We start from the raw sequence: 16,798 nt of genomic DNA, 5'->3' as shown, positions 1-16,798 counted from the left end.
ATAGCACTGTTTTGAAACGTGACCAACTCAGTTGCTGTGTTAGCTCGGCTTAAAGCAAAACAAAAAAACAAAAATAAACTCCTTTATACTGCGCAGCAAGACACGTTCGAGTGTTCACTTGTTCATATTTGTATTTTAAAAGAAATACAATGTCCCTGGGCACTGCAATCTTATTCTCTCTGAGGTTCAAATATCACACTCTGAGTACAAATTATGCGAGAGAATCCAAGATTGTGACGTAACTTGCACACCTTACCGAGGATGAGATCTAGTGGATACATCACTTGCAAATTGTTGTAAACTACTCTGAAGATCCCTGAATGTCAAGCGTTTGGCTGTAAAAATAAGCCGGATCACTGATGCAGTGAACACACACACACACACACACACAAGTGCGCAGTGAGCAGAGGCTGTTTTGCTGCCTATAAAAGCTCCATCGCTGGCTACTTGCAATGTTTGGGGGTTTTGTTGTTGTTGTTTTGTTTTTTTTGGTTCTTTTTTTTTAAATAAAAATTTCGTTGTATTTTTATATGACATGCTTTTGGTTGTTTTTATTCACTGAGAAAAGTGACCCTTTTAGACAGCAAGAATCATGTTGCTATGACAATGAATATTGTTTACTAGTATCTGTGTCAGTACTCTGTGTGTGTGTGTGTGTGTGTGTGTGTGTGTGTGTGTGTGTGTGTGTTATCTAGCCAAGTGAGATTTAGTCAAAGTCTGTTGATTTGTGTATTTTGTCACCAGTAAAAATGACATAGTTACAGAAAATTTCTGATTAGATTTTTAGAATTAGAAGCCTTTATTTGTCCCATCGACATTACAACACAGGAAATTCTTTCTCTGCATTTAACCCATCTGAAGCAATGTACACACACACACACACACACACACACACACACACACAAACACACACACAAGAGCAGTGAACACACACACATACCCAGAGCAGTGAGGAACTGCGCAACAGCACCTGGGGATTTTTTAATTATTATTTAATTTTTTTTAATTAGAAGCCTTTATTTAATGGCTCTTTGTTTTCTAAGGTAAACAGTGTACTAGTGAATCGGTTATGTCACAAGCAGCAGCTATCCGGTTTCAGTGCAAATGGCTGCGCCCAGGGAAGCCTATTCTTAACAATATTGTAACTTTTAAAATGGATAACTTGTTGTTAAAAAGCTTTACTTTTAATTAACACATGCAGGGGGCACATCAGGGCACTTGCCTTGATTGGCAAGCAGAGTTTATTTTTGGGGGTTGGTTTGGCTTTAAGTGCAGCCTCCATGCTGCAGGTTAGTTGTTACACACAACGAAGCCACTTTTTGAAAACAACAGCAATGAGTTCATTCTCTCTGATCATCTGTATAATAAGTGGCAAGGTTTGTTTGTTTGTCTTGAGCTAACGTCGCCATTTCTCGACGAATTTTCACCAAATTTGGCAAGTAGGTCCCGGGGATGACTCGGAATTTTGCAGATATAAACAAAATTCATGTACGGGCTCCAGGGAGGTCCCTGGGGGGCACAACATCCCTCCCTCAATGCCTTTCACATTACATTTATCAACACAAATTCTTGACAGATCTTCACTAAACTTGGCATGTAGGTACAGGAAATGGCCATAATTTGGCAGAACTCAGAAATTCCATATTTGGGCCCCAGGGGGTCCCCAGTGTGCCCCTGGGTGGTGGATGTTTGAATTTTTGTTTGTCTTGGGTTCACATCACCATTTCTCAACAGATCTTCACCACATTTGACATGGAAGTCTGGGGGAAACCCAGAATTTTGCAAAACCTGGGCAACGCTGGGTAACCTGCTAGTATAAAATAAGAACAGTTTTCTTGAAAGTTTTTATTCGCAGAATGTGACACTGTGTAAGAAATATCTTGTGTGTGGTGAAGTTTTGCTTCGTCTATCGAGAGAGAGAGAGAGAGAGAGAGAGAGAGGTCTATTTCCCCTTTGGTTAACAGTTTCCTACATTACCCACAATGCTGTTTGACTTCTTGGTCCCTTTCAAATTGTAATGACATCATTTCCCATGTCAGTATAGTTGATATGCGGAGCGGAAAAAGCAAACAAACAAACAAATATGGATATATCCACGCCGTTTGCTTGCTCTCTCAGTGCATGAAAAGCTAATAAATAGCAACTTTAACTGCATTTTTATAGTTACAGTCAGGGGCGTCTTGCATCAGTGGGCTAGCAGGGTTAAGCCCCCTGTCTTTCAAGGGTAAAAGAAAAATTAATATAGGTTTTCATTTTTTTAGAATCCACATCATCTTATTAGATGTTTCAAAGATAATTATTTGTGATTTTTTTTTAACCGAGTATAACAGCACCACTAGCAGTCATACTAAAAATAAAAATAAAAAACACCCACAATGATATGAAGCAAAGGCTGTGGGCTAACTGAACTGAGCTGAACTGGCAGGAAAAATGTGAGAGGAGTTGAGTGAATGAACAGCACTTTCCCCTCCCTCTGTATCACCGGTGTGTGTGTGTGTGTGTGTGTGTGTGTGCACGCTCATTGCTCACTTCTGTGTGCATGTGTGTGGTCACTGCTTCAGATGGGTTAAATGCAGAGGAGGAATTTCACTGTGCGCCCACCTAGATTTGAGCTCCAGTGAGTTTGTAAGCACTTTTTTTTTAGCCAGTTAAGATTCCTAACCCATATTCATGACAGTTCTGTAATATGTCACCAATAGGTGTGTTATGAGCTCAGTTGCAGGTGAAATGGATGTGAATGAAGTGGAATATTTACTCTGGTTATTGGTACTGCTGCACTTTAGTGAACTTCAAACATTCATGCAACATTTTGGACTATAATTACTGTACAGCAACACTCACCGACGATAGCAAGTAGTGTTAGCAATAAGCTAGCCAGCTAACGTTAGTTATCTCATCTCATCTCATTAGCTCTAGCCGCTTTATCCTGTTCTACAGGGTCGCAGGCAAGCTGGAGCCTATCCCAGCTGACTACGGGCGAAAGGCGGGGTACACCCTGGACAAGTCGCCAGGTCATCACAGGGCTTTCACATAGACACAGACAACCATTCACACTCACATTCACACCTACGGTCAATTTAGAGTCACCAGTTAACCTAACCTGCATGTCTTTGGACTGTGGAGGAAACCGGAGCACCCGGAGGAAACCCACGCGGACACGGGAAGAACATGCAAACCCCGCACAGAAAGGCCCTCGCCAGCCACGGGGCTCGAACCCGGACCTTCTTGCTGTGAGGCGGCAGCGCTAACCACTACACCACCTTGCTGCCCCCAACATTAGTTATATGAGTGAAAACTTTAATGTTTATAATTACCTTCTCAAAACAGCAATTAGTATGATTAGTGTTATAAATTTAACCAAGAACTATGTCTCTGTGTATTAATTAATTTAAACTAATACTACTATAAACTAATTTAAAAGTAGAAATGGGGGACTTTACACTGTTCACAGTGTATGCAACCATGTTGATTTGATGTTACTCTGTAAACAGAGAGGGAACAGGTAGTTGTGAAGAAGTTGAGGGGGCATCTGTGGAATTACCAGTAGGTGGGTTGCATCCAACATCACATCCGCCTCATTAGATATGCAAAACATGAAATGGTGGTCAGCTAATCTCAGTGTTCACAAAGCGTTACTATCACAGGGGTGCCTTGCTAATCCTTAAAATGCCTGACACTTGCATTGTTTTGCGCTGTTCAAATCGATCAAACGGTGAAACTGATAAGTTTCTACTGGGTTCTCCATGAAGTGATAAAGGGTGAAAGAGCAAAGGATTTTACCAAAAGACGATGAGAAAGGTGGCTCTTGAACCTTACAATGTGATTAAAGGGACCCGAGTCGAAGAACGCTCGAGTTTGCAATGATCAGTTTGTGAAAGGTTTGTAAATTCCTCTTATTTATTTTGTTTGGATTCGCAAATGACTTTTCTTGCCATTTTCTGTTATTTCGTGATGTTTTGAAGGTCAGGAGATGCTTAAGTCCTCAAATGTGTTTTTGTTTACTGTTTTATTGCCATATTGTAAACTAACGCATATGTTTTCACTTTATTTATCAGGATGTCCTAGCAATCTTTACAAGAAGGATGATGTAGATTGGGCTCCTACACTCAACTAGATAGATAAGATAATCGAGACGATCCACGTAAACACAAAAGCAGAGCTCACGAGTTAACAGCACGAAACTGTTTCCCTGGCCATGCAGTTACAGTGAGCCGTGATAACTTCTCCGTCTGGTTTCACCAATACCCAGGTCTTTAAAGGGGTTTCTATGGATCTTTGTGAATGATTTACCTGGAATAGAAGAGCAGAGGGGATTGAGAATCGAGCAGATGTGGTTTGTTTACACTCAGTACTAAAACTTGTAGCATCCTAGGAATCATCACAAAGACCCGTACAAAAAGCCCCAAAATTCCTACTTACCCGGGCGTAAACAATACAGGATTTATGTTGGAGAGTCCTGATCCCCAGATCTTTAACCGAGCCACATAAAAAAATTGTACGCCTCCATGCTCTTCCAGGTTTTCATCTGTTTGTCCGTGTAGAATGATGTCTGCAGCACCAGGCAGTGTGAGATGTCGGGGAACTCAAAGTTTTTCAATTTTCATGCTAATACCACTGTCAGTGTTATTGCTCTCATTTCATAGAGCATTAACTAGCCAAGCTGAGTCTCTGCCATAACTCCACTGTACCATATACCTGCATCGCATTCTGGAACTTTGAGTCCAACTTCTGCTGTCTACACTCAGTCTGTGTTGGATTTCTCATTAATAAAGACATTGGCCATTGCTAGTAAAGGTGAGTGAGAAAAGACACTCTTGCACTTTTGTTTCTGGACCATTATCACTTACGTTTGAGATAATTAAATTTATTTTCTCTTATTAAACACTCAGGGGCGGCACGGTGGTGTAGTGGTTAGCGCTGTCGCCTCACAGCAAGAAGGTCTGGGTTCGAGCCCCGTGGCTGGCGAGGGCCTTTCTGTGCGGAGTTTGCATGTTCTCCCCGTGTCTGAGTGGGTTTCCTCCGGGTGCTCCGGTTTCCCCCACAGTCCAAAGACATGCAGGTTAGGTTAACTGGTGACTCTAAATTGACCGTAGGTGTGAATGTGAGTGTGAATGGTTGTCTGTGTCTATGTGTCAGCCCTGTGATGACCTGGCGACTTGTCCAGGGTGTACCCCGCCTTTCGCCCGTAGTCAGCTGGGATAGGCTCCAGCTTGCCTGAGACCCTGTAGAACAGGATAAAGCGGCTAGAGATAATGAGATGAGATGAGATTAAACACTCATGTGACTGCACTAGCAATCGCCCCATTGTGAGGTCAACGCAGCACACAACCTCTAACTTCTCACAGGAATAATGAAAATACAGCATCAACCAACACATTCGAACCAAAATCGCTAAGCACATCACAAACATTTCAATATGGACATATTTAATATGTTTCGGGGTAGAGTTTTCCTTTCAGCATCAACATCCATTTTTGTTCTTCCTGATCTGGGTATTTCAGCTGCAAAATAACAAGTGTAGACTATATTTACAATCTTACAGTAGCAAAACAGAATACATGTGCATCAATGAGAATGGGGATGAGAGTGTAGTGAAGATGCAAGGAGTAGACATAAAGAAAGTTGGTGATTTCAAGTACCTGGGGTCAACTGTGCAGGAAAATGGGGGCTGCAATAGTGAGGTGAGAAAGAGAGTGCAGGCAGGCTGGAGCAGTTGGAGAAGGATTTCGTGAGTCGTTTGTGATAGGAAAATCCCAGCAAAAGTGAAAGGTAAGATGTATAAGACAGTAGTGAGACCAGCTGTGATGTATGGATTGGAGACTGTACCCTTAACGAAGAGACAGGAGGCAAAGTTGGAGGTGGCGGAGTTGAGGATGTTAAGCTTTGCGATGGGAGTGACAAGGTTGGACAGGATAAGGAACGAGCACATCAGATGGACAGCACACGTGGAGAGCTTGGGAATTAAGCTAAGAGAGATGAGACTGAGATGGTATGGGCACATCCTGAGAAGAGATGCAGAGCATGTTGGAAGGAGAATGTTGAGGATGGAGCTGCCAGGCACACGAAAACGAGGAAGGCCAAAGAGGAGATACATGGATGTGGTGAGAGAGGACATGAAAGTGGCAGGTGTGGTAGAGAAGGATGCGGAAGACAGGGAGCAATGGAGACGAAAGAGCCGCTGTGGTGAACCCTAATCGGGAGCAGCCAAAAGAAGAAGAAGACTATATTTACAATGTCATGCATTAAAATCAAGACAGTGGCCAAGTTTAGCCACGAATCTTTTATTGTCGGTTCTTTATATAATAAGATTGATTACTGTGTCTAAAGTAGGCTGCAGATTTCAAAGCTGACGCTTGGTCAATCTGCTCTGAGCCTCTTCTTCTGATCATGGCGATCATGGCGCCCCCTGGTGACCATGAGATGTGATTGCGTTGGGCGCCTTATTCCTTTTCCAAAATTATTTCTATCAGGCTTCAGTCGAATCCCCTTTTTTCGAATTGTTAATCGGCCTCACTAACATTATCATCAGACTTAAACAGGCTGCTAAGAAGGATCTCGTGGGATTTAAGTGACATTTAACTGAAGAAGGAAGGAAGGAAATTTCTGCCGCCACCGGATGGCAGCAAAGAAAGTTTCCACATGAAACCACACACACACACACACAGAGTCCAGCAGCTATTAGGATCGCAGCACAACCACCAAAGCACATCTAATTGATAAAGAACACATAGAGACCCACAAAATGTATTTTATTAGACCAGGCTATTTCCATACCCTGCCATTTGTACTCATATGCGACATGACTGATGAAAATAAATTCCGCTGTTTGTTGTCTACAGATTTATTACAAAGAATATCATTGTTTTATGCTGCATATTTGATCAACGGTGTATTTCTGTCCCAATTAGCCTACTAATTTAATTCATAGTAACATGTCATAAAATAAAACGAGTCACAAGGTTATTCGAACATACTGTATATAGGGCCATTAAAAGGAATCTAGTCATATTTTATTTTTGGCTCATATTGTTTAAAACTGTCACTGAGATATTGTTGACATTTCAGAATAATGTGTAGGTGACACTTGGTGGCCTCAATATGCCTTTATCTGTGTGCCATATGTGTATCATATCGTCAATCTGCTTCCAAAAGGAGCCTAATTTGTGTAAATTAGAGGGGGGTTTCTGTTGTTTTCAGGACAACCTGTTGGACACTACTTCATCATTCTGTATGCATCGCTGATGTTGTTTCATCCTTAGTCCTTCTCAGGAGCCCCTGAAGTCACGTTAGGCGATGTTATGTTTGTCCTGTGCACACAAATTATTAGTATAGATAATAACTTGTTCCCACATGATAAAAAATATTGTGCGCAAAAGATAAAATAATCACCTTTGGGGACTTCAGTGACTCTGTACTTTTTGGAGCTATGAATTTTCTGTAGCCTATGTGATGACCAAGAAGTGTTTTTTTTTTTTTTGGTAATTAAAAAAAAAAAAAATCCCACTGATCCGTGAGGAAAAGGGAATGTAATTGCACACATTGCCGTGTTAATATAATAGACTAATAAGGCGACAGATGGATGCGTACTCCTCTAAAACACATGGTCCTGGCGCCAAACCTGATAACATATCAGAATAACCTACATTTTTAGGCACATTTGAACCTTGATTAGAAGTTTAGGCGCTTGTATTTATTGCAAAGAAGCACAGCACAATTACATTAGCTTTTCATTAGCAGGCCTAACTGACGCGTCTTGGGAATTATGAAATAATAATAATAATAATAATAATAATAATAATAATAATATCACAAAAAATGTCGGAACATGGTCAAATAACGTCGCGTCTAAGAAATGGTCTATGCCCTGTACAAATAATTTACTGTTTTTTTCCCCTTTATACCATGAATTTAAATATCATAAAATTATTTGTTTTCATGATGAGCGGCCTACCAACAGCGTTACAACAAAGTACAAAAAGATCTCACGTAGAGAGCAACAATTAAACTACAGACTAATATATTTCCAAACAACAGCAATACAATGCAATACAGCTCTGTTTTGGTGTCTATTAACACTGAACTACTGAATGTCTGGAACTCTGAGTGGTCCCTCTCCTAGTGTTTCTGTAGGAGACTGGGCATTCCCACTTCTCTTCCACCCTAAAGCATTTCCAAGATAAAACAGCCTGATTTCCTCTAAAAAAACAAACAAACAAAAAAAAAACATCGCACCGAGACTCTAATAGTTAGTTCTGTCCTTTTACATCCTGTACATCAACAGGTAATGGGAACTCACTGGTGTCTACACAGCTATATACATTATTTAGTTACAGTGGTGTTATCATCAAAGGCAAACAAACAAAGTAAATTATAAACCTGTTACTAAGTTTAAAAAAATGAATGATAGGCCGCGTAGATCTAGATATACAAATAAATGCACAAATAAATAAATTAATTAATTAATAAATAAATAAATAGCCAAAATAAAATATGAATAAATAGATAAATATGAATCGGATTCTTTGAACTTATTCGTGGCAGGAGCCATGATCTGCGTTATGACCGGTTCCAGTGTCTAACTGTGTGAATAGAAGCTGTAGTAGCCAATGTCCTTGGAGCAGTTCTTCTCGCACTCCCTGGGCGTCAGCATTTCGGATTTTAACGGCGATGCTGTTTCCGAAACCGGCGTGGCAGATGGAGAGATCCGCCTCCGCTTGGCTTGCTCGAAAATGCCCGAATCGCTCGAATCGATGGACTTAATTGAGGAGGGCGTCTCTATCCAGCTGGACTCGGACAGGTCCTTGGGTTTGGCGTCGTCGTTTGTGCCCAGCGGGGATCTCTCGGGCGCAGCAGGGTCACCCTCGTCCAGACCCACCAGGTAACCTGCAGCCGCTGTCCGACCCGGGACTGAGTTGGAGGGCCAACAGGGGAGCATAGCACCGGATTTACCGCAGTACTGAGGCGGAGTGCGCGCGCCCCACGCCGTCGCCTCGCCGTAGTAGCCCAGGGCTCGGTTGGAGCAGCCGGCCGCGGGCAATGGGAGAGTTTTGACTCCGGCGGCCGCGTACGAGAGCAGCGTGGCCGCGTTGCCCGCGAGATCGGCCGCAGCGGCAGCGTCGTACGCCGAGGCGGCGAAGTCCAGTCGGTTGTTGGCCGGGGTGACGAACCAGCGCTGCGGGGAGCCCACCGCGGTCTCGTCGGTTTGCTGCGGCGAAAGCAAGCTGTTGCCGAGCGGGACGCCGCGGTCCGTGCCAGGAGCGCCACCGACGCCAGGGTGAAAACGGGACTTGGCATACGAGCTGACAAACTGGTCCTGCAGGAAGGAGCCCGGCATGGCGGCATAGCGCGCACTCGGCATGAGCTGAGAGCGCGGAGACTCACCCGGGGACGGCGTCAAGCGATCAATGTCGCAACCTGTGTAGACGCTGGAAAGGGACAGGGTCAGACATGGTTTGCGTATCATGAACTTAGGAAAACATTTCAGAGCCACCTGCATGGACATTAGTAGGTACATGTGCACCATTTGGGGTTAGGAGTCGCGAACACAGCAGGGAGGCAATCTGAAAAATATCCCGAAAGTAACCTACTATTTTAGCAGCCAATAATAATTATTATTATTATTATCATAAACATAACCTATATATTCTTCATCTTTCCAAAAATTCTAAATGCCTTGGTAACAAGTTTATTCAAGCATATTTACCACGTTAGCTTTTTCTAATAGGAGCTTATTTACATATGGCACCTGTTTTATTTTATTTTATTTTATTTTATTTAAATAAAATGTAATGTGTAGTAAGAATTGCAAAAACTTGACCTTCTGTAACAAATAATTGAGAAATATCGAAATGTGAGAAATATGGAAATTAAAATATTCCACGTGGTGATCGTTAGAAGCCTACAATGTTTAAAAATAAATAAATAAATAAATAAATACACCTGGAAATCAGTAGGTGCTGAAATGAACCAGGGTGTATATGACCTCTGGACTGGGTCACTGTAGTCTAGTATTATAGGAGCATATCTCTTGAAATGTGAACTAAAATAACTCATGACTTGTTCAACGCGCCGCAACATTACATTAAATTATTGAAAGATAATAATGGAAAGGGGGGGGGGGGGGGGGGGGATAAAAATTCTTACGTGTCATAATTGTCCCGGAATCCTTTTGCAAATGGATTGTGGTCAATTTTTAGCTGTGTAATCTGTGGGGTAAAACATAACAAACACACACACACACACACACACACACACACACACACACACACACACACACACACACACACAGCTATGATAATACCATACTTTCCCATCAATACCTGATTAAAATGCAGTGTCTTTTATATTACCAGTTACAATTTTCTTATCTTTTATTTTATTATCTCATGTTAACACGTGGCACGCATATGGATATGAGCATAAATAAGGCCATGACTGAGTGAAGCGGTGCTTTGAGCCATGCTGTGATTCTTACATCGGTATTTTGATAGGCTGTGACAGCGATGAACTGAGTTTCGGGGAAGGTGAAGGTCTGCACGCGGCCCGGTTGGCTCGTGTCCTCCGTTCCGTCTTCGTTCACCTGCACCACGTGAAGCCGCGGCTGATATTTATGCAGAGACTGAAGCACCACCATCTGCGCAAAGCCACCAGAAACACACCAGTCAGAACCCAGTAACCTACTGCAACTCTCCACTGCCTATGCAGTCGTGTATTAAATAATATATACATGTTTAACACACAGATTATTATTATTATTATTATTATTATTATTATTATTATTATTATTATTATTATTATTATTATCGTTGCATTACTAGAAAATCCAGAATAATGAAAATATATGGCGCACTAAAAAAAAAAAATCTGTTTAAATGGTACAGAAAAGTGGTTGGGATTTTTATCTCCAACAAATCTCAAGTGCGTAAAAAGTAGCCTCGTAAATATTCTCTCGTCCTGCTTTATCCTGGTTGACCAACCTGTCCTGTGTTGTTCGAGGCTCCTTTGTTGTTTGTTAACTTCAGTTTTCCAAACGAAATCTCTTGGCGCATCCAGTGTGCGCCCGTGTTGGGAGAATCTGGGTGCATGTACACTCTGTTCCCTGCACAGATACACATATAAATAAAATAATAATAATAATAATAATAATAATTTTGTTCAATAAGGAACAAAGCTTTGATGTGCTGTTAAAAGTTGAAACGGCATAAACAATATATATATCTTCCCATAGTTCATTAATATTGTTGCATACCTGTCACATTGGTATCCGCTTTACCGCATGGAACCCATTTCCCTCCCTGAAAGCGCCAGTGGTTCGCATCCGCCAGAATCACATCAACAAAAATGTTGTAGTGAGCTGTGGGGTCCAGGCCGGATATGTTGAAACTTAAAAACGGGAACATTCGCCTAAAGATGGATAAAAGTTATACTAATATCAGACATTATTATTATTATTATTATTATTATTATTATTATTATTATTATTATTATTATTAGCTATAATATATATCCTATTATATAATATTGGTGTGATTATTAACATTTAAAAAAAAGCTATAATTAAAATAAACTGAATGCACACTGCTATTGGAGCCTAGCTCTGTTGTGTGACCCCCATCATATATATATATATATATATATATATATATATATATATATATATATATATATATATAATTTTAATACCTATATTTTTTAATCATGTGTTATTTATTGTATCTGAGGTGGAATCTTAATAAATAAGATAATTCAGTAAAATCTAAATACTGAGTGTTTGTTTGGGAACGCAGAAGTAGGTGCGCCATGATGCGTATTTATGTCCATATAATAAATACACAAGTTAAATACTGTAATGTTAGGACTGAGTGATGACAGTTATATATATTTTCTTCATTTAAATGTTTAGAATAACGAAATTATTATATTTTTTAAAATGGTGTAATACCTACCGCCCTTGCTTGGTGATAATCATCTCGGTCTGATGGCGATGAAACTTGAGCCATAGCGCCCTGTTGCACAGGTAGATTTGCGCTTTGCCGGGGAGCAGTCCGGCCTGTGCTGAGCTGAACTGGTAGAAAGCGGCGCCCTGGTACGCGTGGCCGTACTGCTGAGCGTACGGGTAGCCGGCACTCGGGTAGCCCTGTGGAGAAGTGTTACTCAGTAAAGTGTTATAAGCTCCGTTCGTTATGACCGGATGATGCGCCATGTAGCGGCTCGGGCTTCCGATGGAGAAGGCCGGGTGCGCTGGTCCGTGCTGGCTCGGGTAGGGGAACATGGCGGCAGGGCTGGCGGACAGAGGCTGAGTTTGACTGGACTGTGACAGGAGATACCTTTCTCCAGCAGATCCATCGAAGTTGTGACGAATATCAGTGACTCCTCCGTCGAGCGCAGGAGAGAGTTTGCCTCTCTGCACGTCTCCTGACGAGTCCTTAGAGTCGGCAAAATTGTCCGCCTCTGACTGATTCGTCATCCCAGAGGAGTTTTTTTTCAGAGGTGAACTCCTCTCCAGGTTGTCACGAGCAGATGTAATAGGATGGCCGTGCAAGGCGAGATCAGAACCCTCGGAGTTTGGGTAGCCACTCAGACATTTCTTGGAGAGCGCAAGAGCTGGTGAGATGCAGTGCTCGAGCTGCATAGCTCTCGACGACGGCAAGCGGCAATTAACGCGTACGACGTGAGAGCGCAGGCTGAACGCCTCGAGAAGTCAACCCGGGAAAGAGAGAGAGATAGAGAGAGAGAGAGAGAGAGAGAGAAAAGGAGAGAGAAAAAACGCCTTCCCGCGGTCGGAGCTACTTTGCGCAAGAAAGCAAATCAGCCAGTTGACACTACCTTTGCAATCGAGGGGGCTTTCGCTTTTCATTCCTGCCGCCTGCATCGTTAATGAATCGACTTTTGCTATTGGTTAACACGTGACAGTAATTTAATTAGACAGAACTTAATTAGGATAATCAAGGAGGCCCTTCACGCCACAGTGTATTCGCTTCTTGTGGCCAGTGATGTTTGTACACTGAAACTTGTGAAAACTGGGACTGGTGTAATTTTAGCTACTGCAAAAGACAATAGTTTGAAACGCCAAAATCATTACAACTGCAATATCATGGTAACAATCAAAACCATTTCCACTGCCAAAAGTCAGTAATTACTGACCATTAATATTTATACTTCATAGACGTACAATATTATGAGAGATGATGACTGGTTTTGTTTTATAACGCATTTGTTCTCTTCGTTAAGGTTGTAAAAGTAAACAAACGATGTTTCATTAAAATACCAGGCGATGCTTTTCATCTCCTAGAACATGTTGTGATGTGGTGTGAAATCACCAGCTTCCTTTATATATTAGTCCCAAAGGAAATCAATAATTTATCTGAGTGGGCTACTTCAGGTTAGACACTGGAGTGGACACCATGTATGCACACTCCAAAACAATAATAATAATAATAATAATAATAATAATAATAATAATAATAATACAGCATTACTATCTTTTTTTTTTTTTTTTTGCTTCAGCATGTACACATCAGTGATGCATACAGTAGCCTAATATTGTACAATTTTAAAGCTCCATTGTAATTTCCATCCATTGACATTTCAAGAGGAAATTTTCTCCATAACTTGATGGGGATAACTCAGAAACAATAACTTACAGACAAATAGCTTATACAAAACGAAGGGCGATTTTTAGAAATATTTCACTTTGGAAATTTTTATTTTATTTGATTTTATTTTTCATCCACAGTGGAGGGGGAGGGGAAGCTTTTGTTTTGAGAAGTTTTCTTTTTCGAGCAGTCTTCCTCACAGTGTCCCTGCTTGATGGATGACCCAAAATGGTCTTCTGCCTCATAACATTTTTGAATTCCCAATAAATAGCTGTCGCCTCTCTGATGGGGAATAGTGGCTATAGGCAGCTACCTCTCATTAACAGGTGCTTATGTCATGAGTTTCCAGATTTTCTGGCATTATTTTTCATTTTCTCTGTCCTTTCCAATCTCAGGACATCCAATCCTATTATGTGCATGCTCATTTGAAGCGCCCAGTGCGTTTCCATGAGCAGTTAGCATATCTTTTTTTTGTTAAAACATAGGCTAGTGTTGTAATTTACCCCACAGGCAGGATGGAACCTGGGCTGCAGGGAAATGGTTTCATTTTTAACCCGAATGCGCGCGCAGTTATGAGTGTAAAACAGCTCGGGTGAGTGTGAACGCGGGGATGCGCGCCGAGGTGAGCGGACCTGCACTTCTAATGAACAGGCTTTCCGTTTCCGAGGCTAACAAGAAGGGTCATTAGAAAAGGGCAACTGGGTCCAGCAATCTATTCTCCAGGAACGTGCAAGCACAGGCTTGCCTGCATGCGCCTAAGCAGCTGAACACGAGCGGCTATCTTCTTCTCCTCCTCATTATTCCCTCTGCTCTGCTCTCTCTCTCTCTCTCTCTCTCTCTCTAATAAGCCTTTAACCAGACTTAAGCCTTATTGCTTCTGCAGGCTTTATTGTTGACTCACCTAGCATGCATGTCTTGCCTTAAAGAAGTTGTTTTTCTTCCAACCTGTTATTGACCTCCCCTTCTTTTGTTGTGCAATGGACACCCCCTTTACACCCTCCCCTTTCCTATCTTGTACTTTGCACTTATTAACTCAGCCAGTGGCCATAACCGCAGAGAAAGGGCCTGGAGGGTGATTATCAATGCTATAGGCCAGCGCTGTGTCCCTCAGGGCGTCATTGTGTGGAATACACAGCTTTTGCATCCTCAGGTGGGCATAAACACACGCCACTGACCCACACACACAGGTGATGTGTTTCTCTGCCGCATGCCCATTACTCTAATTTGTCCGAACGATGCATTGTGCTTCGAATGATGTGTTTGTGATATCTATTAATTCTGTTTCACAATCTGAGTATTGGTATAGTAACCTCTTTCTAAGCATCTATTTTCTAATCAGTTCCATAAGAACAAAGTAAAGCAAATGGAGTTGAACGGGCTGTACAATTGTATGGAGTGTTTCATAATGGGCACAGCCTACTGTGTTGTAATGAGGTCCTAATCTAATAACTACAGTGTCAATGGATCCAACTTGGAGCAGTAAATGAAACCTCAGTTTTCCAGTGATAATCAAAGAACCTCTAATGTGTCACCATTGTGAACAGCTTGAGTGAGTGACCTCAGGCGGGGAGGTGTTCGCTTTGGGTTCACCTCCTGGAGCAATCATGTTGGCATTGATCAGCCGCAAGATGCCAATAACCTGCTATATGAACAAGCCAAATGTCAGATCCTCTTATCAGCCTTGCAGAACCAGACATGTCCACTAAACCTCTCCACATCTGCCTGTGGCACAGTGCCAGCAGGCTTCATGAGCCACTTTACTCAGCTGTGCTTAAGCAACCAAGCTAAGAAGGTCACATTGGCACTTTATTTATTGCAAATCAAAGATTAAGCATGAACAGTTACTTAAAACAAAAAAGGTAGCTTTGTTTCAAACTCTAGTAGTAAAGGAACATGTTTGCCACCCAAATCTAATCTAATCACTGCCAGTAGCACGAAGAGGAGGCTGCTGTAAGTGAGCACCAGCCCAGGGACTTTACCTAATGCCCGGACTGTCACATCAATGACTGGATCACCGCACATCGAATGACAACAAAATTATAGCCAGGCTGGATATGGGGACAGAGGAGGCTGCCCCAGTCACAAACGATTGCTTTCTGTGAGCATGAAATAGAGACTGTACAGTGTAAACACAGTACTGACAGGACAGGGATGAAAAGAGAGTGAGAGCTCAAGGTTATTTGTGATTCATGGCAGGTAGTGGCTTATATTACAGTGTCGATAAAAATTTAATGGGAATGCATTTAAGATGGTCCTTAAGTTATTTATAAGTTGTTTGCTGAATGCAATATTGAAATACATAAAAAAATATATATGTGTATTAGAAAGTCCTATTTAAAAATATTTCTCACTTTTACAGTGCCAGATTCTTCTCAGTGCCAATAATTATCTCATTAATTGTGTGGCTCCATTGTTTGCTATTAACATGAATTCTGACCACTGTGGTGTCCCGTGGCTGGGTCGAGGCCTGTCACAAGGCATCAGGCAGCTCTTTGGAAAAAGGAGATGGGAGGTGGTCTGGCGTGGGCTGTGCGGACAGTTGTGGCTTTTAAAGCCTTATTAGCCTGAGTGGATCAGAGCCAGACCTGCATCATCCCCCAAGACACACTCCTACACCGCTCATTATTGATGTCCTTTTAGGTCCTCTGCTCAGGTGTCACTCTTGTCTCTGTCAGAGCTGCCTTGGCTTCATGCAGGAGCCAGATTTACTACACACACACACACACACACACACACACACACACACACACACACACACACACACACACACACACACAGGCATGAATATAGTGAGAGGCTCCTGGCTGTTCGATGACCCTCACTGCACACTTTCATTACTAATTTGATGTTAAAAAAAAATTAAAGCTGAGAATAAAAATCCAAATTTTGTATGTAATACTTTTATTTATAAGGTTACACTCTTAGAAAGTCATGATGTTTAGAAAAGTAGCACTAATTGCCCAGCTCACTAACAAAATTAATGGTTTAAATTACAAGTGGGACTTTCACTGAAAATTATTTGAAATGACATGACTCCATTGTATTCCTTATAAACAACCAATAGATTTTCTTTCCCTTAAACTATTATTATTATTATTATTATTATTATTATTAGTCATTTTTAAGATGACAAATTCTGTTAGCTTAGTTAAAACAAAAGATTAATTCAACTAATGAGGAATCATTTAAATCATCCAAACGTC

At 41.6% G+C, this 16,798-nt stretch overlaps 2 protein-coding genes across 2 annotated transcripts in view; both read right to left on the bottom strand.

Annotated features, from left to right (window-relative positions):
- Positions 1-7,571: 7,571 nt before the first annotated feature.
- Positions 7,572-16,071, bottom strand: tbr1b (T-box brain transcription factor 1b). The gene is made up of 6 exons (XM_060930109.1): positions 11,946-16,071; positions 11,249-11,403; positions 10,977-11,098; positions 10,475-10,633; positions 10,144-10,205; positions 7,572-9,425 (listed from the first exon to the last, which is right to left on the bottom strand). The coding sequence occupies exons 1-6, from the start codon at positions 12,629-12,631 to the stop codon at positions 8,576-8,578; spliced, it is 2,034 nt and encodes a 677-aa protein (XP_060786092.1). The 5' UTR covers positions 12,632-16,071; the 3' UTR covers positions 7,572-8,575.
- A 145-nt stretch (positions 16,072-16,216) lies between these two features.
- Positions 16,217-16,798, bottom strand: part of tank (TRAF family member-associated NFKB activator) — a 40,510-nt gene continuing 39,928 nt past the window's right edge. The window contains exon 8 of the mRNA XM_060930115.1: positions 16,217-16,303. Within this exon, the coding sequence (XP_060786098.1) occupies positions 16,301-16,303 (3 nt within the window). The 3' untranslated portion in view covers positions 16,217-16,300. The remainder of the gene's footprint in view (positions 16,304-16,798) is intronic.

Source organism: Neoarius graeffei, chromosome 9 (assembly GCF_027579695.1).
Source record: "Neoarius graeffei isolate fNeoGra1 chromosome 9, fNeoGra1.pri, whole genome shotgun sequence".
In the NCBI taxonomy this organism is placed as follows: Eukaryota; Metazoa; Chordata; class Actinopteri; order Siluriformes; family Ariidae; genus Neoarius; species Neoarius graeffei.
The sequence above is the reverse complement of the archived record's forward strand: the minus strand, read 5'-3'. Positions and strand labels throughout refer to the sequence as shown.